Source organism: Pongo pygmaeus, chromosome 10 (assembly GCF_028885625.2).
Source record: "Pongo pygmaeus isolate AG05252 chromosome 10, NHGRI_mPonPyg2-v2.0_pri, whole genome shotgun sequence".
In the NCBI taxonomy this organism is placed as follows: Eukaryota; Metazoa; Chordata; class Mammalia; order Primates; family Hominidae; genus Pongo; species Pongo pygmaeus.
This window is the reverse complement of record NC_072383.2, coordinates 97,509,113-97,531,782: the sequence shown is the minus strand read 5'-3', so window position 1 is coordinate 97,531,782 and position 22,670 is coordinate 97,509,113. Positions and strand designations below refer to the sequence as shown.

Sequence of the window (22,670 nt, the reverse complement as noted above, 5' to 3'; positions counted from 1 at the left end):
ACAAGCTATAATAGGAGTAAAAATACAAGTTTTGTATGTTAAGTAAAAGGGAAGGTCTCCTCTGTTCAGGGAATCAGGAGTAGGTTCCTGGAGAAGGAGACAGATGAATCAAAAAGCCATTCCTATGTACCTTTAAAACTTATCTGTTGTGGCTGGGCATGTTGGCTTATGCCTGTAATCCTAGCACTTTGGGAGGCCAAGGCAGGAGGATCGCATGAGGGAAGGACTTCAAGACAAGGCCGGGCAACATAGTGAGACCCTGTCTCTCCAAAAAAATTAAAAAATTAGCCAGGCATGGTGGTACACACCTATACTCCTAGCTACTCAGGAGGTTTGCTTAAGCTCAGCAGTTAGAGAGCAGAGAGCTATGATCCCACCACTGCACTCCAGTCTGGACAGCAGAATGAGACCCTGTCTCTAAAAAAAAAAAAAAATACATAAATCAAAGTTAAAAAAGAAAACTTCTTTGTTGTGGAAGTTTGTGATAACTCATGACACTCCAAGCAAAAAGTGATCCAAAACATATGTTTAGCTAACAGGCAGATAGAGATGCTATTTTTTCTCATTCGTAATAACCATCCTCTGGTTATTACAGCTGAAATACAGCTAGTGCCATCAATCCGGCTATAAATTTCATTCATCATTTTGTCCTTCAAGCTATAAGGAGTCAAAAATTTCAAACCCAAACAAATACCTATAGTGAGCTTCAATGGAGCAGGCTAAACTAGTGACATAGTTACTATTCTTCCTTCCCTAAGCTAAGCACTGTTTCATTACATGGTATTTTGTGGTTATTTGGGGGGGGGGGGGTGAGGAGGGGTGGTAATCAATGAGATTTTCGACTTCAAACCAGTAGTCCTTCCACCTATCGTTTGGCTTTGGGTTCTAGCCTGATGGTTGGTCTTCTGTGGACCCATAGTGAACTCTCTACCTAAAGAATACACATTCCCCAAGATGTTCCTCAGCGTGCCAGAAAGACATTCTGGGCCAAACCCCTATGTTAATAGCAATCACTTAAATAGAAAATTGCCTACATGCCAGGAACTATTCTAAGTTCTTCAGATGAACTCAAAATTAACACATTTAAATCTCAAAATTAAATCCCTATTTTGCAGGTGAAGAAATTAAAGCTCAAAGAAGTTAAGTAACTTGCCTAAGGTCACACCACTAGTAAGTGTCAGAGTCAGGATTGAAACTGGCCAGGCTGGCTCCAGAGTCTATGCCCTTAACTGCTTTCATCTACTTCCTATTACTGGAGTGCCCCATCTCTGTACTCTGTGGAATCACCCATCAATATACTCATCTTGGGGAAAAAATTTTTACTATCTCACACAAGTCTATTGCTTTGTATTTTAGTAAATAGACATTCAGCTTTTCTTTTTTTTTTTTTAAGTTAATAGATAACTACTGCCCTTATCAAAGGAAACGAGTACCCAAGAAACTGCAAGATTCCTCTTTCATGTCTTCAAGAGGAAATACATTTTAGCTTTACTTGTCGTTCCATGAATTCATGAAGGTATAAGTGCTAAATGGATACACTTTAAATGATTTCTAAGGTTATAATTTATGAATCACAGAGTCCTGACAGGTTAAAAGCTTTTCCTTCAATGCATTATATTAGTTTTAACCTTCAACCCCTTCTTTACTTGGAAGCTACTGCTTGGTGGCAAAGGATTGCATTTACAATTTTCTAAATACTAAGAGGTAAATGTGTCATAAGAAAGATTTGAATGTGAAATTTTCCCCACAGATGTACAAGAGATTATTTCAGTAAATATAGAGAGATCAATTTCCCTGCCTGTCACCTCTGGGACTCAATTACATTATCAAGCACTTCAGCCAGATCACTTTTCCAAGTGCCACGTGATGTAGACATAAAGTAACAATTACCTTGTGTCCCGAGACCCAGCAGGCTCAGAGGCAGATGAAAGGAAGCTAGAGCAACTCCAGAGGCATAACGTCTGCAAACACCCACACGGCCATGCACAGACATTCATCAGCAAATTGCTCATTGTCCATCCATTCAATCAGACTGTCCATTCATTTTAGCTCTATGCTAAGTCCAGAGATGGGAATGGAAACATGGAGAAGACTTGGTCCCTGCCTCAAGGAGTTCTGCCTGCATTTTAGACAGAGATAGATATGTCAAAAACTAAAATACTGTGTGGAAAATGCTACAAGAGGAGAGAAGAGCTAAATGCATGGGGATCAGGGAAGGCTTTTTGGACAGGTGGATGGTGCTTGAACTGAATCTCAAAGAATGAACAGGTGTTTTTAGCCAACTAGGACATTGAAGGAGTCACTTCAGACAGAGGATGCTGCCTGTGCCTGCTAGGACTAGGACTAGGGACAATAAGGAGAAATGGATGTCCATATTCACCCTCCCTTTCTCTCTCTCTCTCTCTCTCTATCTCTCTCTCTCTCTCTCTGTCTCTGCCCCCCACCCCTCCCACCTGCATCCCCCCCTCTGACAAACATGTACACACAAACACACATACAATCACTTACTTCACCGTATATTAACCCCAAGAGAAACTATAAAAGAAACTCACCCAAATGTCTCCAATCCACTCTAGGATTTTTTTTTCTAGAACTTATAAAAACTGGCACTTATCTTTGTATACAGTCATGTGCCATATAACAACATCTGGTTCAGTGATGGACCACATATATAAGAAGTCCCATAAGATTATAATAGAGCTGAAAATTTTCCATCACCTAGTGATTTATGTTAAGATGCCTACAGTTTTCAGTACAGTAACATGCTGGACAAGTTTATAGACTAGGAGCAATAGCTTAGGTGGGTAGCAGGTAATACCATCTAGGTTTGCATAAGTACACTGTATGAGGTTCTCACAATGACAAAATTACCTAAGGACGCATTCTGATGTATCCCTGTTGTTAAGTGACACAGAACTTTATTTGCATGTATTTCAAATGTATACCCAAGGAAATTACATATTCCTGGAAGGTAGGAACTTTATTCCCTTTTGCATTTATGTAATATCTAGGATGATGTTATATATATTGTCCTAGATATACAATATCTAGGATGATGTTATATATACGATGCACTATAGTGCCTAAAAATTCTTATTGAATTAAATAAATAATAACTACTAAAACTATTGTAAGAGTGACTCTACTGGGGATTCCCATAAGTAGAGCTGAAGATTCTTAGTCACTCCATTGTCTGAGATAATTAGAAATTCTGGACTGACAAACACACACACACACACACACACACACACACACACACACACACGCAGACACATGCACATACAACAGACTATGAGGCTGGAAACATTTTCCTAAGGATCAAGCTATTTTTTGTTGTGACTGCTGTTCTCACTCCAATGGTAGTGGAATAGTTCTTAACTATAAATATAAAAGGGGTTTTCAGGAACTCCAACCGGGGCTTCAAAATAGGATAACAGCAACAATCATAGAGCAACACTTCTTTGCATATTCTAGGCCTTACTGAAATTCCTCGTAATGATTCATTCAAAGTGTTTCCTGTCACACGTGCACTGTTAACTAGACTACCGCTGACCATGAGACATCTGCCCTTTTCTGCCTCTCTTGCTCTAGCCTATTGTGGTGATGTTTTCTGTCACCAAGGTTTGAGACAGTGCCACCAGGACCTACCAAAAGTGCTCTCAGTCCTGTTCATACTCACTGAAGGTGCCAAATCTGCCACTCATGAATGCCAAGGGCTGCTTCAGAGCTGGAGGTGCCCAATGTGTCAAAGGTACCGATGTCTGTGTCTCTGGCTATGATACCCAGTGTCTTCCCACCAAGGGCACCTTAGCCAATGCCAACTGAATGTTCTGCCAGTGCCACTGAAGCCTGCCAAAGTGGCCATCATTGCCAACTGCTGGTGCCCAATGTTGAGGGCACCAATATCTGCAATATGGCACCATCTCTTCTTGCTGACAAAGTTGCTGGTGCCAATTCTGCCAACTCCTTTTGTTCTCAATGTCCAAAAATGTTTCATGATACAGCTATTTAATTGAAACCTCTTCATCTTAAGGGATGGTCCATGGGAGACTGGCCAGGGCACAGTCAGAGTGCCAGATTTTAAAATCATTCAGAATCACCCATTCTCTCTGATACTCCTCTATTATTCCTTGAATCTCTGAGCAGAGTCTTTCCAGGCCCCTGGAATCCTCATTGAGCACAGACTGCTGCAAGCCTGTCCCTGCCAGTCACCCATACGTTCCCACACACGATGAATGAGTACAGTCCTCTTCAAGCTGAGACCCATGACACACAGCTGCAGCCATCAAACTGACAGATTCCTGATTCATGTTAGAGAACAAGGATGATTTTATTTTGTGTGTCCGGAAATTATGCTGGTCTACCGTCAAGATACCCAGAATCTAACTACTTCTTGCTGCCTTTACTTTAGTACCTTGTCCAAGCCACTAGCCCCTTCCTTCTGAATTACTTCCACAGCCTCTGAAAACACCTCTCTATTAGCTTTACTCAACACAGCAGTCAAAGTGATTCTGCTAAAATGTAAGCCAGATGATGTCACAACTCTGCTCAAATGCATACACTGACTCCCCATTTCCCTCAGATTGAAAGCCAATCCTTGCCAGGTCTTATAAGCCCTCACTTATCTGGCCCCTGGTTCCCTTTCTTCTCTGTGCCCACACACTGCTCCAACCCCATTGGTCTTCTTCTTATTTCTTGAACATATGCTGGACCCTCCTTCCTGAGGGCCTTTGCTCTAGCTGTTCCCTCTACTTGAAATCTTCACCCTCAACACAGCCAATCCACTGTCTTTATTTTTTATTTTTTCATTTTTTGAGACAGAGTTTTGCTTTGTCACCCAGGCTGAAGTGCAGTGGCACAATCTCAACTCACTGCATCTTCTGCCTCCTAGGTTCAAGCAATTCTCACGCCTCAACCTCCTGAGTAGCTGGGATTACAGGCACATACCACCATGCCTGGCTGGTTTTTTGTATTTTAGTAGAGATGGAGTTTCACCATGTTGCTCAGGCTGGTCTTGAACTCCTGAGCTCAGGCAATCTGCCCTCCTCGGCCTCCCAAAGTTCTGGGATTACAGACATGAGTCACTGCACCCGGCCAATCCACTGTCTTTAAATCTTTGTCCAAATCTTCTCTTCTGAATGAAACTTCCCCTAACCACACTATTTAATACTGCACCTGTCACACCATACACACACTCCAGTACTTCTGATCCCCCCACTGCACTTTCTCTTTTTTTCACAGCACTTATCACCTTCTAACAGACTATATACTTTATATATTATGCTTATTAATTGTTACCTGTCTTCCCCACTTAGAAGGTAAACTCCACAAGGACTGGCACCTTCATATGTTTTGTTCACTGACACATCCAGAACAGTGCTTAGAATATAGCAAACATACTGTTAGTATTTGTTGAGTAAATAAGTGGGTGGACGGATGGATGGTTGGATGGATGGATGGATGGATGGATGGATGGGATGGATGGATGGATGGATGGATGGATGGATGGATGGATGGATGGATGGATGGGATGGATGGATGGATGGATGGATGGATGGATGGATGGATGGATGGATGGATGGATGGATGGAAGGAATGGATGGTAGGTCCTCATTTTTGTAACTCCCTAAGTGAACGTGAGTATACTCATGTTTGACCACAATGTGAATGATATATTTTGTACTGCTCTACCCAGGTAGAACATAAGTTATTCATTTGTATACTGCTAACTCTGGTTGTGTGGTACATTTGTCTGCTTGAAGTACTTCTGTGGATGATGTTATTATGCATGTGCCTGGAGGCTCTGAGAAAGGACATGGTTTTTAAATATCAAATAAATAGAATTGACATTCAGGGCATTCATTACCTTCTGAAGATTCAAGTTTGGGGAAATTATTTTAGTTAAGACTAAAAATATGCAAATGATATTCCTGATTAATAGTAGGATTTAAAGTTTCTGTTTGAAGAGCAAAGCAGTGTACTATATAACCACCAAATAGCTGCATGAATGTCAGAAAACATGTACTGTCAGAGAAAAAAAGAGACCACATGTCTTTTTTCTAAATATAGTTCACATCACTAGTAGAGCTTGGAAATGTGAATGCTAGTGAACATTGTTCAGCTCCATATTCTAGTTGCAGTAAATCCTCTGTTCATCTTTAATCTGAACTCTTGCTTCATAAAAAAAACTTTGCAACAAGGAAACATATCAAAACAAATAGACATGTTTAACAAAAGGCTCTAGGGTCAACATTACCTCAACAAGAATTTTAGAAATGAAAAGCTGGTAAAAACATTTCCTTTTATTAAATTTTTAAAAACACCTCTTTTACCCAAAGCTTCAGGCAGAGGTACAACAAAACCATTCAATAAAATAATTCAACCCCAAGGACCATGTTATATGTCTACCGTGTTATGGCTCTACTGGTCTTTTCATCTGCATCCCACACAGATCCTACATGGCAGATAGCATTTCTCAAGTGCTGCTACAGATAGAGTTAATCTCCCTGGGCACAGATGAAGCTAAAAAGAGCAGTGCCTGACTAGTAGCTCACACACACGGCTTAAAATAAGACAGATTGTTTTGTAGTTGTTGCTGTAGTGGTTGACCTTTTTTCCCAAGGATGCTTTATAGAACTTGGCTGCATTGGCAACTTAACTCCTTTAACTTGTAGTCTTCGCAGTGCCTTTGTCCAGAGGGGGTGCCCCCTATCCCTGATGACTAGAGACGGGGCCAGTCTAGTGCTTCTAAGCTATTCTGTGCTGTTGGAAGCTGATCCCCTATGTGTCTTGAAAACATTTTTTAATCTAGTCCTTCATTGCTGTCCATTGCTTCACTTCTGTTTTACTCCATGATCTAAGACTTTTCAAAATTAGGGATACCTCAGGCCCTCTCTGGGCTAGACCTTAATTCATTTCTCTTCTTCACGAAATAGAAAGCCTAGACCATTAAGAGGCAGTGTCTAGTCCAAAGCACTTTCCTTTCCCTTTATTTCCCAAAAATGTAGTATCAGTAATATCCAGATACTACTTCTTCACTGCTTCTGCCTTATGCCTACAGCTGGGAGTCTTCAATATCTGAACACTCAAGGAACCCCAAATCAGTAAGGCTCAGTCGGTGGTGGGAAAAATAATAGAGGGGTTACCACTTTCTGTAGCTGTGAGTCCACAGTGACATCAGACACAGTTTTCTTACTTCTGAGGGTTTATGTTTCTCTTTATTATTTTATAGAAATTGTATCCATAACAGAGTCTAATTGTAAACAAAGGAGCTGCAAGTAGCAGACGTATTTGTACATGTATACCTCCCTTGCTACAGATGCACAACACAGAGAGTTTATTACTCCTTGCTTTCCAGCAACAGTCACAGTATATTAATCCTTTCCATTCCCACAGAAGGAATATAATTATATGGGATACTCAGGCTCTCAGACTCCTTAAAAGGCGTCTTCCTAAAGATCACCTAAAACACTTTACAACTGAGGTGACATGCGTGAAATCACTTGAGACTCTTTAAAGTCCCACATCATTGTTAAATGATGTTCTTATCATTAACAGTGCTCAGTGTTTTGGAGACGTCTCTCCCAGCAAAGTTGCACTGCCATAGATAGCACTCAGATGGTAATGGGTAGACTTTTTTCTGGGGCCCCGTGGTCAGAAGATCAGCCTTTCTCTTTTATGTTCAATCAGCCTTTTAAGAGCCACTGATGAAACAGCACAGTGATGTCTAAGCCCAGGTCTCACAGCCTGTAGGAGATTTGATCCTCACACTACTTGATAGACCTGCATTTGGACTTGGCAGCACACTGTCTGCTAGCACTGCTTGTCCTCGTTTATTTTCAGGACTGCTGTTAGTCCAAGACTTGGGTAGCAGCAGGACAGAGCAGAAGAGTCTAGAACAAGGAGCCAGAATAGAGGGAAGTACCTGACGATATCAGCTATCTGTATTACGAAAGCCATATCAGGCAGGAAATCTGAGTGTACAAAGTACATCCAGATGGGAAAAGAGAAGCCACGGTCCATGGCAGCTTCCTAGGCAAGTTTAAGTCGCTGAGCCTGGCACATCAGGGATATCGGCACTGGTGGGTCTGTGTAAACGATAGGTTGCTGTGTTTGTATCCGAGGAGTGAAGACGACATGGGTGACAGCCCTTGCCCACGTGAGGACCTTCAGCAGAAGGTCACATGTACTTCACATACAAGCATCCAGCTCTCACCAAGTCTAAACCATGTAGCTTCCAAACACTCGCACTGTTTTAACACAGAGTATTCACCCTGAAGTTAGCTCCAACTATCCTTGTCAGATCTGTAATTTCAAGAAAGGAGGGCAAAGTGTCAAAGCAAAAGGCAGGCCCTCCCCTGCAATCTCCACTGCACCCTGGAACTTACTGTTTTATGACTCTGACCCTTCTCAACCCTGAGTCCTCATTTCTTACCCCTTTCCATGTGTTTTCCTCTGTGCTTTCTAAAATCTCATCTCCCCCTTTTCTTCCCATACAAACTCCCCAAAAGAATGATCTAGATTGCACTTAACCACTTCCTCATCTCTACCTCACACCCCAACCTAGGGCAGCTCAGCTTCTGTGCTCTTCTCAATAAGGTGTCTGGTGACCTATTTCTGATGACCTATTTGTGATCCCACAAACCCTTCTCCTTCATCATTTTGTTAGACTTCTCTGCAGCATCCCCTCACTGCTGACCACACTCTCCTTGGCATTCTTATTTCCCCCATTTGTCTTCTTGTCCTGACCATTCCTTCTTTGGTCTCCTGAGTATTATTCTTATCTGTTCCTTATTCATTGAAAGTGTTGGTTCATTCTCAGGCCACTTCTCTTCTCACACTACAAAGTCACCTCTGCCGTCCTACCTGTGCATGATTTCAGCTCTCACAATAAAAATAAAGATTTATTGAGTGCTTCTGTGTGCCAAGTATTGTGCTAAATTCTCCTTGTGTAGCTTCATTGAATACATATGGCAACCCTCAGTGATAGATATTCTTTTAATCTTTCACATTACTAATCAGAAAATGGATGCTTAGGAAGTATGAGTAATTTACTCAAGGTCAGATAGCTAATAAGTGGAGTTGCCAACACTCTCACCTGTACTTTGATGCCAAGGCCGCATGTCTCCCCAGACTTCTCCAAATTTAAAGTGCCATTCCGCAGCATAGCATCCTAAATTTCTCATGTCTCAAAATTATTCATGTCATCCCAGTCTATTTTCTTTTCTTTTAGCTGTTAACACCACCATTTGCCCAGATATCCAAGCTAGAAACATGGGGATTCCCTGCATTTTTCCCCTCTTATCCCTTGGATAGTTGTTACAAAGGGATGATGCTGTGATTGACAGAGAAATGCCAACAAACACAGTTAAAGGAAATGAAGCTTCTTTAACGATAACAGATGTGAAAACTTATGGCTCCACAAAACAAGAGATAATACAATGTAATGTCAAATGGAAGTACAGGCTTCATTTAAATGTTCTACATGAAACTGCCTTATTTTTAGTTATGTTTGTATTCAAGGAAAGGCTATGATACTGAAATAGAGACATTCATAATATAGTGGTTTAAAGAATGGAATATTAATTTCTCTCATATAATAGTCTTGAAATGAGCAGTGCAGGTTTACAAGGTGGCTTTGCTCTATGCAATTCTGGAAAGACTGAGGACCTTCTATTTGTTGCTCTGTCATCCTCCAAAGCACTACTACTCAAAGTGTGGTCCATGGACTGACAGCATTAGCATCACCAGGAAGCTGGTTAGAAATGCAGAATCTCCAATCCTCCCTCCAAATAACAGAATTAGAATCGTCTGGTAATAAGATTCTCTGCAGGATTCCTAAGCACGTTGAGGTCTGAGAAGCATTTCCCAAACTCCAAGGTATTGTTTTGCCTGTGTAGTCAAAGCTGGACTGCAGGCACTGATGTTCCAGCTTATAGGAAGATGAAGCAAAAAGAGGAATTCTAGGTCAAGGAACTTCTTTTAGCTGGAGGTGACCTGAAAGTTACATGCAACACTTTCATTAGCATTCCACAGGCTCAACCATATTTTCACAGCAGCAACCAGAAAAGAAGCTGATGTATCTTGTCTCTAGTCCGGCAGGCATGAACCCAATTTAACCCCGTTATGTGGAAGAAGAGAGGACAATTTTAAGGGAACAACAAGTAGTCTTTTTCTCAATTTTCTAACACTTTTGGACATAAAAATACCTGTCTAATCCATTATTGGCTTTTCAGGGTTCCTTATCCTCTTGTTCTAAATACCATGCCAATATCATAATTCTAGGTTAATAAGTTGTCCCATCAAGAACTACTTTTCTCATTTAATCCCAAAGCTATTATAATGTATATCACCTTTCTCTCTCTTTTTATTTATTTTTTTTTACCTGTTTTTATTGCCTTCCTCCTGCTGTACCTTCCATCTTGTGGCTCCGTCATCTCATAAGATATTATCCTTATCTGCACAGAAAATGCTGGCTTCAGGCAAAGAGAAAGAATGATGGAATGACAGGCTCTTGCCCTCTCTTTCTGTATATATATGTGTGTGTGTGTGTGTGTGTGTGTGTGATGTGTATATAGGTATATGTGTGTGTGTATATATATATATATATAAAACCACATATATATAGCAGATCCATAATATTTCAAATAAAGCTAAAAAAGTTAAAAGAAAATAAAACCATAGTGGTCATGTAATCTTATAAAAGTCTTCTAGATTCGTGGTTTTCAAACATTTTTTTTTAAAGCCGAGAAAACCTTTCTTCCTCTTACTTGTATAAAACGCATAAAATAAGAGTTACTCTGGTTGAACTCGATCAAGCAGTCTCAGAGCATGGGTTGTTCAGCTGCCCCGTAGCTGACCCCCCTCAACCCCAGAACTCCACAGAGCACTGTCCTGTGTTTTCTCTGCCTGCTGTACCACCTGGGACGTTAACAGCGTACTCTCTCGGAGGCCAAGTATGCTCTAAAAAACTCCTGGAGGAAAGTCATTTGGGTGGAACAAGAACAAGGAAGGCGTTTGGTAAAAAAAAATATGTTAATATATCTCAATTTTCCCAAGACTAAAGCTTCACTGCTATCTCGAATTTCTGTCTCAGCTTAGGTTTTTCCAGACTTCGGAATTCAGCTAATTGAATCAAATTGCCTTGTTGCGAGCCTGTGTAATGAATGCCTGCTGCCTGCTCACCACTCTGCCTCTCAGATTATAGAGTGAGCCTGACTCCCGTTCATGCTTAGCAGCACTGCTGGCCTGGCAGGCCCATGGAGCTGTCACTTCCTAGCCCTGTCTTGCCAGATGTTCCCGCTGGAAAAAAAGTTTCATCATTGCTAATTTGAGAATGCAGTCACAGTGCTCCCTGTGGGTACTGCTGAAGATACATGAAAGAAATGTGAATGCCATCTGACCTTTAGTCTACACGTCCTATCATATATATATATATATATATGAATTTTAGTTTTGTCTTTGGGCTTATTTTTTCTTTCCTGGGTAAACAAATAGGATACTAATTTAAAATTAATTTACAAGTCATGGAATTGCAAAATTTAGGAATTATAAAGCAGCTTTGAGATCCTTGGTCCAATACCTTCATTTTATAGCTGACACCACTGAAGCTTAGAGAGATGAGGTGACTTGCCTATGGCTACATGGCTAATAGAATCAAGTTTTCTGTGCTATGGAAACAAAGTCCATTGCATTCTGTAACACAATATCCTATCTGGAATTGGTTCTTGATATATGGAGGTTTTAAATAGTTATGAATGTTATTGTTAGGCTGAAAAAGATAACCTTAGTTTTCATAACATGGAGTACAAAATACAAATCTCTCCCACAAATGGATACCAAGCCACTGAAATGAATTTGTCATTTTGTCTTCATGTATTCATTAAGTCACTTAATTTAACAAACATTTAGCATATGCTTGCCGTGTGTGAGATGCTCTGCTGGACGATCTAGGGACTTCAAAAATGATTAACACCTCATTTCTTCACCAAGGGGTAGGCAGTCCAATGAAGAAGACAGATACTCACTTCTCTATTATTGAAAGCAGACTTCAATAATACTATAATAGAACTCTATGGAAAATACTACAGAAATCTAGCAGAAGATATGATTTTTCGGTGGAATAATGGTAACATCAGAGAAAGATTCACACAGGAGGTAATGTTTAAACACGACCTTTTAAGGATAGATAGAATTTCATTAGGAGAAAAAGTAGAAACTATATTCCTAGCAGAGGGAATGGCATGAGCAAAGGTGTGGAGGTATATTACATATACAGTGGATTATGCCCCAAAAATCAAACTCAAACAGTAAAGAATTACTTAGTTTAGGGTTAATAAAGATGCAGCATATAGGGCAGGGGCAGTGGCTTGCGCCTGTAATCCCAACACTTTGGGAGGTTGAGGCGGGCAGATCGCTTGAGCTCAGGAGTTTGAGACCAGCCTGGGCAACACGGTGAAACCCTGGTCTCAACTAAAAATACAAAAGAAAATTAGCCAGGTATAGTGGTGCACACCTGTGGTCCCAGCTACTAGGGAGGCTGAGGTGGGAGGATTGCTTGAACCTAGGAGGCGGAGGCTGCAGTGAGCCAAGATTGTACCACTGCATTCCAGCCTGGGTGCCTGGGTGACAGAGTGAGACTCTGTCTTAAAAAAAAAAAAAAAAAAGATGTGGCATGCAGAGTTTCTGCATGACAATGAGGTAGCTTGGGAAGCATACTGATGTTTGCTTACTCAGCATCCCTAATCTTTCTCAGTCTCATGAAGATGCATTTGCCAATAGATTCATAAATTAAAAGGTCTGAGTTATATTCCACAGGCATAACGGATAAACACCAAGGGATTTTAAACAAGGGGTGACTCTATTCAGTTTTTCCCTGTAATCAAAATTTCAGTAGTTCACAGAAACAACAACAAAAAATATTTTTTTCTTTCTCATGGGTCTGCTGTGCTTCAGCTAACTTCAGCAGGACTTTCCTGAGCCCCATCGAGCTAGGGTAGATTCCAAGCTTTGGGTTAAATTTAGGTTTGCTCCACAAGTCTTCATCTTTCTCCTAGAACCAGGAGTTATGCAACTTCTCAGCACTTGCTATTCTTATGAGAGAGCATATGAACACTGAAAAATTGGTAGAACACAGGAGCACAGAGACCTCGTCTCTAACCGCCACACTGACACTTCACGCATCCTATTGGCCAGCATTGATGAGACTGGGAAGTAACTCCAGCCACACTGAGACATAATGTCGATCCCTTGGCAAAGGGCACAGGGGCATAATTCTAATACAGTAAGAGAACGAAGAATTGGAATAAACAGTTCAATCGACTTGAGTGACCTCGTTAAACATGTTTCTAAAAAATAACTGTCAGCTGAAGGGGAGAGGGGTAAAGATGTTAGCAATGCAAACCTTTTCTAAAACAAGATAAAGAAGGAAGGAAATAGGGGAAGAAGGAAGGGATGAGAGAGGAGAGCTTTGATTGGAAGCTGAAAAGACTAGCAGCCAATGGCAGAATATTATGCAATTTCAAAATAAGCATGGGTCTAATTTAGGGCAATGGGGAGAAAAGACAACTAAGAGTTATTATTGAATAGCTATTATATTCAAATCACTGTGCTAGGCAATTGATATTCCCTATTTCATATAATCTTTACAACAACACTTGGAATAGGTATTATTATGCTTATTCTAAAAAAGAGGAAACAGGCTGAAAGAGTAACTTGCCAAAGATCACCCAACAAATACGTAGCACTGCTGGGAATGTCATATTCCAAAGTCCATTTTGGAAGAAGAGAAGTGAATTGAGAGTCATCTTAGAAATCAAATTGATAGACCATGTTGGCCTAATTGAATATGATAGTAAACAGAAAGAGGAAAGTAAGATAACTCCCAAGCTTCTGCTTGGACAGTGGAGTAATAGTTGCCCATTAACTGACATGCAAAAAAAGAGGAAGAGAGCCTGTTTTTGAATTAAAGGAGTTAAATTTGTTTTTGACTTACGTTGGTGACACCTATAGGACATTTATGTGAGATGTCCTACAAATGGTTAGAAATTTGCATCTCAGAGCTCAAGAAGAGAAGCTAGTCCTGAAGAAATCACTCCAGAAGTAGGGGCAAAAGCATTCCAAGCATGGAAATTATATTAGCAAAGATATGACTGTGTCATATACAGGTCATTTTCAGGGAATGCCTAGCAATTTAATGTACTGTTTAGACATACTCGTGTCTAGTTACATTTATTGGGTACACAGTAGCAGAGGAGTGGGAGATTAGGCTGATCCCAATCAGCCTTGAATGCTGGAATAGGACATTTGGACTTTTCTCGAGAAGGAGCCACTACAGGTTTTTATACAAGGGTACACTTAAGGGTCTGACTTTTAGGAAGACTAAGGTAGTAGCAAGATACCAGCTGGATCAAAGGTGGGAGACCATGTAGAAGGCTATTGCATTAGTTTTTGTAAGCACTAACAAGAACCTAAACAGGGTAATGGCAGTAGGGACAGAAATAAAGGAACAGATGGGATCATTGCTTTGGAAGAAATTATTGTGCAGCACAGTAACTATTCTGCATATCATTAAATATGTGTCAAGTTAATTTTGTAACTGCATTTGGCTCTAATGGTTTCCTCTCTTCAGGTATGCAGAACCTTCATAATTTATTGGTCATCTGTTCGCATATTTTAATTAAGAGTTATAATCTCCATGAGGGAGAGACTATGACTGTTTTGGTCTCTACCATTTCCACAACATTCATCAGAATAGGCATTGATTAAATATTTATTGAATGAGTGGGTGGATGAATACTGCCCTGTACACCTCAGCATACCCATTTCCAAGGTCTCTTCAGTTGTGCTCTCTACCCTGCCCTTGTCTTTCATCTTCCCACCAAATATTTCCCTCCCTCTCACCTCTTTAAGATTGGTCTAGGAGAACTTGCCTTACAGGAGTAATCAGACCACTGAACAGCCTGCATTCAGTGCAATCCTGATATGATGGTTGCTGTTCTTTTTTTTTTTTTTATTTTCCAATCATTCAACCAAGCTCAACTGACCCTCCCTTTACTATTTATAAATATCATCTCAGACATTTCCAATAACTTTCCAACCATGTAAAATGTTGAAGGCTCAGTTCCAATTTTTTGAAACCTCCAGTTTTATTTTCCTCACCACCTCCCCCTCCCCCAAGTTTAGACTTCCCCCAAGGGACTGGCACTTCTCTCTTCTGATTCTAAATTTTCTGGCAGAGGGACAAGCAAACGTCTTTGTACTTACCTAGATTTTCTTTGCAGTCCTGTCGTAGGTTCCCTGATTCTTTGGTCACCACTGACCATCAACACCCTCTGTGTGTCACATGGCCACTAATTGCTTCCTCAAAAGAGTGTTGTGTAAGTGCTTGGGGGTAACCTGTGGTAACCCCATTGCACAGTTCTCTGGTATGAGACAACTGACTTTGACCGAAATCTAGTCATCAAGACTCCCTAAGCTTGTCCCCAGTATCTACTGCTGGGGTGGTCATCTTTATGGATGGGCCAACGGCAAGACCTCCCTACTAAGCAGTTAACTTCAACCTTAGTGTTTCTCACTTTCTTCCTTTCTTTCTTATTTCATGTCACTGGGGCAGTCAGGAAGATTCCTGGGGCCAGAGTGATTATTTAGGTTAACAGAGTTAGTTCGACCACCTTTTAACAAGGCCTGGAGAATGTACCCAGCTCCAATATTTTTGTAATTCTCTGTAGAATATGAAACTACCGAATATCTATGAGCCTCCCTTTTGGGTCCTAGCCTCTGATCTTATACATACATAACATCCAGGTATTTGTGAATGCCACTGACTTTCATTCTGCAAATGCTGAGTTGTCATTTACATTTGTAGCTACCACATAATAAACACAGAGTTAAGTGTTACATGAACAAATATTTAATGAATAGCTGAAATGGGTCAGTCAATGTAAAAGTGAAGTACAAAAGTCTGACCAAGTTCAGACTCTAATGTAAATAATAAATTGCACTCTAACTTTAAAATAGAGAACATTTAGGCCAGGAGCAGTGGCTCACGCCTGTAATCCCAGCACTTTGGGAGGAAGCCAAGGCAGGTGAATCACTTGAGGTCAGGAGTTCGAGACCAGCCTGGCCAACATGGTGAAACTCTGTCTCTTAGTAGAGACACATACAAAAATTAGCCAGGCGTGGTGACACTCACCTGTAATTCCAGCTACTTGGGAGGCTGAGGAATGAGACTTGCTTGAACCCAGGAGGTGGAGGTTGCAGTGAGCTGAGATCATACCATTGCACTCCAGTCTGGGCAACAGAGCAAGACTCCATTTCAAAAAAAATAAAATAAAATAAAACAGAGAACATTTAAACTTTGAAATGGAACCTAGAATGGGGAGCAGAACAACAGGAAAAGAGAAAAAGTAACTTTAAAATGAAGGAGTAGGGAGAATCTCAAAAATGAGAACCATGCATAGTGATAGAAAGCTTACCATGTTTCTGAATTAATCAGGGATTAATCTGAATCCCTGATGCCCAGACTAATCTTTTCTCTGCTCGCAAATCAGAATCATATAAATTTCCATTAATATTTATCTCTTTGAATCAAAGAAAGAGGAAAATCTATGTTGTGTTTTGCCCAGCCTTGCTGTTTCCATCGTGAATTTTACCGAAGGCCCCCATCAGGTTGATGAGGTGCCAGCTCTCCTGAATAACTGAAGTATTAGATATACGGCGTGGCATGCAAAGCAGCCCAAGTTTTAGAAGTGAGTCACTTCAAAAACCAAGAACCACAGATTCAGCTACAATTTCAAATAAAAGCTAAAGGACCAGAATAATCCATACAAAATTTTAAACCCAGAAGTTCCTCTTGCTTAAATTACTTTCACACTCCAATTTAAACTCAGAAACATTATGTTGCTGTCACATTTCTTTGTTCTCCTATTTTTTAAAAATCTGTATATAGCTGACAAAAAATAGATGCCTGTCTGCCAGCAAGTTCTCTATTCATGTCTAACATACTGTAGAGTCGATGCAGAACACATGGTCTTAAAATACCCAAAGGCCTCTCCTTTACTGGTTCACCGCAGCAGTATGTTTCTCCAGCATGTTTGCACTACCTCCAATACATGTCTTGCATAAGCACAAATTCCCTTTGAATGTTGAAGTCATGCAGTATTTTCACATGCTTTGGTGCTGTGCATATGAGAATTATCATCTACATGTTGAAAGTGCACTTCCTGGTGACTTTTGCGTCGAATTTAATACCATTCAACTGACATCATTTTTAATTCCACCCGGCAGAATGCCAATAATGTCTATGACAGAAGTTTGACATGTTTAGCTCTTCCAAATATAGAGTTAATCTAGCAGCTAAATTGGAAATTTCTGTGTATATTTTGAAAACTAATTCAGCGTGAAAATTATTGATTTAGAATTGTGAAAACACATCAGAAAGTGTTTTCTTTTCCCTTGTTTCCATCTCCAGAAAGATCTGTTCTTCATGTCAAATAAATTTTCAAGGGGAAATCTGCATTCTGTTGTTGGGACACAAAGTATACAGTTTAATCCTAATGTAATTTTCTTCATTACAGATGAGACCCATTGGGCATGATGGCTACCATCCCACCTCTGTAGCTGAGTGGCTGGATTCCATTGAACTGGGCGACTACACCAAAGCCTTTCTAATTAATGGCTACACTTCGATGGACCTGTTGAAAAAAATCTGGGAGGTTGAACTTATTAATGTAAGTTGGTCTCTTAGTGACACCTTAACTATTCAACCCTTGATAAATGAAATTTTATTTTTCTTTTTTTATAACTGTTTGGACATCCAATGGGGATTTATAGATACGCCTTCTATTTTAAATATCGATCTCTCTCAAGCTCCAGAGTCATTGTCTTTTGAAGTTTTAATGTGGGGGAACTAAGAGGTAAAGAGAGAACTCTCAGGGTATTTTGCCTTATCCAAGAAAATCTTCCAAGCATTTTTGTGTTTTCCTTTTTAGGAAATTTTTTCAGTTATGGGATATAGATATGATAATAAATAGGTTCCTATTCTGATCTTTGCTCATATTCACTGTTAAAGATTTAAATTATCATTTTTTTTAGTTTTCTATCTCTATCATGTTTCCTTGTCTCTATTTCTTAATCACATATACAAATCCCACCCTCCAAGAGACTGCTTTCATTCTTACTAAATAGGCTGCTGTATTATCAAAATTTTGTTTTCTGAAGCTAGTGTCTAATCTTATGTTGTCTCTGTTTTATTCATACACTTAGCATAGATTTCCTATAAAAACTGGCCAACATATGTTGCCATATAGTCAAGCCCAAAGAGATCAACTAAATCTGCATACATGATTTTGATGCTTTTCTCATTGCATTTTTACTTTTGTTATTTTCTAGCATAAATGAAGGAATAAGATGAAAATTTAACATAAAATGGTCATTCATTTGAATTATATTTGGCATAGCACACATTTCTTTTTAACAGTAACAATGAGAAATCACTCAGTTTTTTAAAGAATAGTTTTAGTTTTATAGTAAATTATTCGGGAAAAATGGCATTTATGAACTAAGAGATAAAGCAAATAAGTTTCTGCTGGTTCAAAAGTGCTCTGTTCTACTCTTTATGTCACTTTCTCACCAAAAGTCCAGGTTCTACACATTACATACCATTGCTTATTTTAAATGATGGTTATTATTAGTAACTAATTATTCCTTGCTTTTAAAAGTCTTTCTGAAAAAATAATGTCTTTTCTAGAACATCATATAGAAATTGTTCTTGAATCTAAAAGTCACATTAAAAAGACAAATTAATGTGATTGTATGGCCATAAGTAACTCTTTCTTAACTTTTTGCTTCTTAATGCCCTCACAAAAGCTATCATTACTTCAGAAGAGACTCATTGTCTGGCTAACATAAAGCCTTTGGTTAGTTTCATTCAGTCTGTGTGGCAACGGAACTAACTGAAACAGTATTGCTTTTTGGTCGCGGCAGGCTAAGATTTCAATTCTCTGTCAAGAACTTGACACTCATCACATGGCTACTCATAGATATTTGTTAAAGGGGTACCTTCCATACATCAACCAAACAAGCTTCCAACTTAAGTTGCATCCCAGTTAATTAGTTAATGGAATAGCTTGAAAAATATCCCTATGTAACATTTTCTGAATCACACTGCTACCCATTGAAGAATTAATATTTATAATAGGTAGCACATGAATCACTCACCTAGCTAGCATTAGCAGTAATCTCCCATTGTAAAGAATGGATTTCAATAGGACTCTATTATATGTTTTCATTGAAGTAAGAATCACTTACAATGTGAGGCTGTATGTCTCTCAAAATCCAAAGGCCTGAACTAGTGTTTAAGATGTAAGCTTGGGCACTCACTTTCCCCAGTGCTGGGGATACCTGTGGCCTAGAGATCCTTGTTTAGTGACTGCAGCCAGACCTTGTAGACAACTGCAGTGACTATGGGGATCACAGCCTCTGGTTTTACTACCAGGGCTTAGGGACTGATCCACCACCACCCATGAGGCCAATCAGCCTTGAGTTGAGACAGAAAATTGGTCTTTTCTGGCCAGGAGCAGTGACTCATGCCTGTAATCCCAGCACTTTGGGAGGTCGAGGCAGGTGGATCACAACGTCAGGAGATCAGACCATCCTGGCTAACACAGTGAAACCCCACCTCTATGAAGAATACAAAAAAAAAAAAAAATTAGCTGGGCATGGTGGTGGGCACCTGTAGTCCCAGCTACTCTGGAGGCTGTGGCAGGAGAATGGCGTGAACCCGGGAGGCGGAGCTTGCAGTGAGCAGAGATCGGGCCACTGCACTCCAGCCTGGGCGACTGAGCAAGACTCTGTCTCAAAAACAAAAAAAGAAAAGAAAAAAAGAAAATTGGTCTTTTCCACCCATGTTGGCTCTTAACAGTTTTCTGGCTTCAATACAGGGAGAAGTGCCTGTCACAAGCATTGTGTCAAAATTTGAAAACATAGTCACTGTCTCTTAGACCTTAAGGCCAAAATCCTCTGGCCTGGAGCATGCCATCTGTGTCTACCACTAACTCAGTATATTTTCCTTAAAGTAAGCTGATTGAATTTAATTTTCCGTGTGACAACTTTATGGGCAAGTTCACACTCTTGGTGGTGAGGATTTGTATGTCATTTAACTCAGCAGATTAATTATGTCCATGTTAATTATGGACAAAAATTGACCTGAACCTTCAGACTTGGAAATCAGAAAACAAAATTTGTATGCCCAATAGAATTGGGTAGTTCATGTGATGGTTTTGGGTTACTGGGTTTTAAAATGAGAAAAAGGCAAAAATGTGTGCGTGCCTTTTGGCTTACAAAGATTTTGAATTATCTCAAATTCAAGACTTTTGTTTATCCCAGCTAATGAGAGAGGTGCCCAAATATGAGGTAGTCTCATATAATATATGGACTGACTAATACTATACTAAGAATGCATAGTTTGTTGTTTTCTAGCCTAAAAGGGAATGTACAGTCACCTTGATTTAAAGCAAAGCCTTTTAGGGAAGTTCACATCCTGAACCATTGTAATGAGTCGCTAGTTTTAAGGGAACCAGATTGCTCCAGTAACTGTTGTTCTATGTTAAGTGAAAAGAGAAGTGCAAGTGTAGCCTACCTTTGATACAAAAGTCAGCTGGTGGAGAGGAAGAGAATGGAGGATGAGGAGATAGGCTGCTGATATGATTACAAATAACTTCAGCGTCAGTGGTTGTTTTTTAAATACCTTTGGGTAGAACTAGATAAGATTGCTAAGGTAGCAATATCCACGAGTGTCCCATGAAAATTATTTCACATGCCCCATGAAAATAATCTGGCATTATTTTTGCAAGAGTAAATTGATTAGAAAATCATTTTCTTCTTGCCTAATAGCTTTGGAAACTATATTTACATGACTGTTTAATTTAGGACTGTGAGTTTTTTTTCTTTCAATGTTGTTGATTTAATTTCCAGCTTTCCCAGGAAAGCTAACCACTTGGAGATGTGCTAAGCAATTTTCAAAGGAAACTTTCTAATTTTGCATTAATTCTTGAGAAATGTGACTTTATTTGCTTTAAATGCAGTAGAGCTATCATCCTATGAGTATCAGATTTAGGCTTGCTTTGATGTTTTTATTTCATGATCAGCATTATAAACTCACACTTCTGTCTACCCCGCTCTCATTGCTAAAGTTGCGATAACTTTATTTCCTAATTTTTTTTTTGCATTCTGTGTGTGTGTGTGTGTGTGTATGTGTGTGTGTACATATTGAATAAAGGTAAATGGTAACTTATGCTCACAACCAAGAAGAATAATTACTAAATTCACAAATTGCAGGAGAGGAATGGGGAGGATGAATATTCTAATTCCATTTTCAAACCAATTATTTTAAGTAAAAGGTTATGCTTTCACCACAGGACATAATAAATGAGAAATATTCATATTTCCACACCAGAGAGGTTACATCAGTCAACACTTCAAATATTAACAACTTTAATCAAAGCCGAAGGCTTCAACTAAATGACTGGATGTGAGTATTCAAGTGTAGAGTGAACTTTATAAATTATCTGTGGATTTAAGCATTGCATTTATACCTATATACAGTACAGCTGGCTCCCCACAAGCCTTCAGTACAGCTAGATACCACCTCTGAGCTTTAGACTTTTCCAGGCATATATCAGGTAAAGCTTCTGGACTCTACCAACTCCACCCCCTGCATCCAGATTTCAGGCTGTTCCAGGGATTCTCTTGAAGCTTCCCTCAGCCAGCCCAAGTTTTGGGAAAAGTACCCTGACATTTGTCCTCATTTAGGATGGACAGTCTCCCAAATAAATACACACTTAACATTGATTTCTAGTCCTTTCATATATGTTCTGGAGGGTGGTGATGGGCTAGGTCTGACATTATTATTTCTACTACCTTTCAGCATCTTTTGCATGTCCACACTTATTATACTACTCTCAACTTTGGAGCTTTGACCTAAACTGGGATAGAATATACTACAATAAAATGCATTTAATCACTAAAATGTCATTGGAAGTAATATAGCTTTTCTTTTGCATGTAAAGTGAATTTACACTCTTGCAGTGCCTCCGGGCCAATATTACGGAACAGGCATTATTAAAGCGTTGATATCAGAAATAGTAAAACACACACACACAATAAACAAGGCATTTTGGCCTGAAGAGACAGTTTTGAACACTCCGCAACAAATGAACTTCAGAAAGAACTGAAACTCTCTAATTATAGCCATTTATGATCTATTTCTGTGCAGAAAGGAAAATTGTGTTCTAATTACCCAGAAATTGCTACCTTAAAAATTTTTATTTTAGTGGACATCTGTTCATTCACCCTTCTCGTGATTAAAATTAAAACATTCCAAATTTCCTCTGAAGAAGCCACCTCCATCTCTTCCCTATTCCATGCCTGAACATATGGCCTGGATCTTCAGAGCCAAGCTCGGCATTCCAACCTCTGCCTCCACCTCTATGGGCTACAAAGTATTCTTCATCAGGACCAGCTACCAGTGCAAAATGAAAATATAGGGCCCCTTGTTCAACAATTACTAAAAAACTTTTAGCCAGTAACATCAAAACATTAAAGCTAGCACAAGGCCGTTCTATCTGCAGGACCTTGTGTAACCGTACAGGTCACACACCCTTGAAGCCAAC

The 22,670-nt window shown here is 39.7% G+C and overlaps 1 protein-coding gene across 12 annotated transcripts in view; it reads left to right on the top strand.

The window, feature by feature from the left end:
- The window catches only part of ANKS1B (ankyrin repeat and sterile alpha motif domain containing 1B), a 1,280,047-nt gene that overhangs the window by 941,278 nt on the left and 316,099 nt on the right, over positions 1 to 22,670 (top strand). For all 12 annotated transcript variants that reach the window (XM_054442265.2, XM_054442272.2, XM_054442268.2 and 9 more), the window contains one exon: positions 17,577 to 17,729. In XM_054442265.2, coding sequence (XP_054298240.1) covers positions 17,577 to 17,729 — 153 coding nt within the window. The remainder of the gene's footprint in view (positions 1 to 17,576; positions 17,730 to 22,670) is intronic.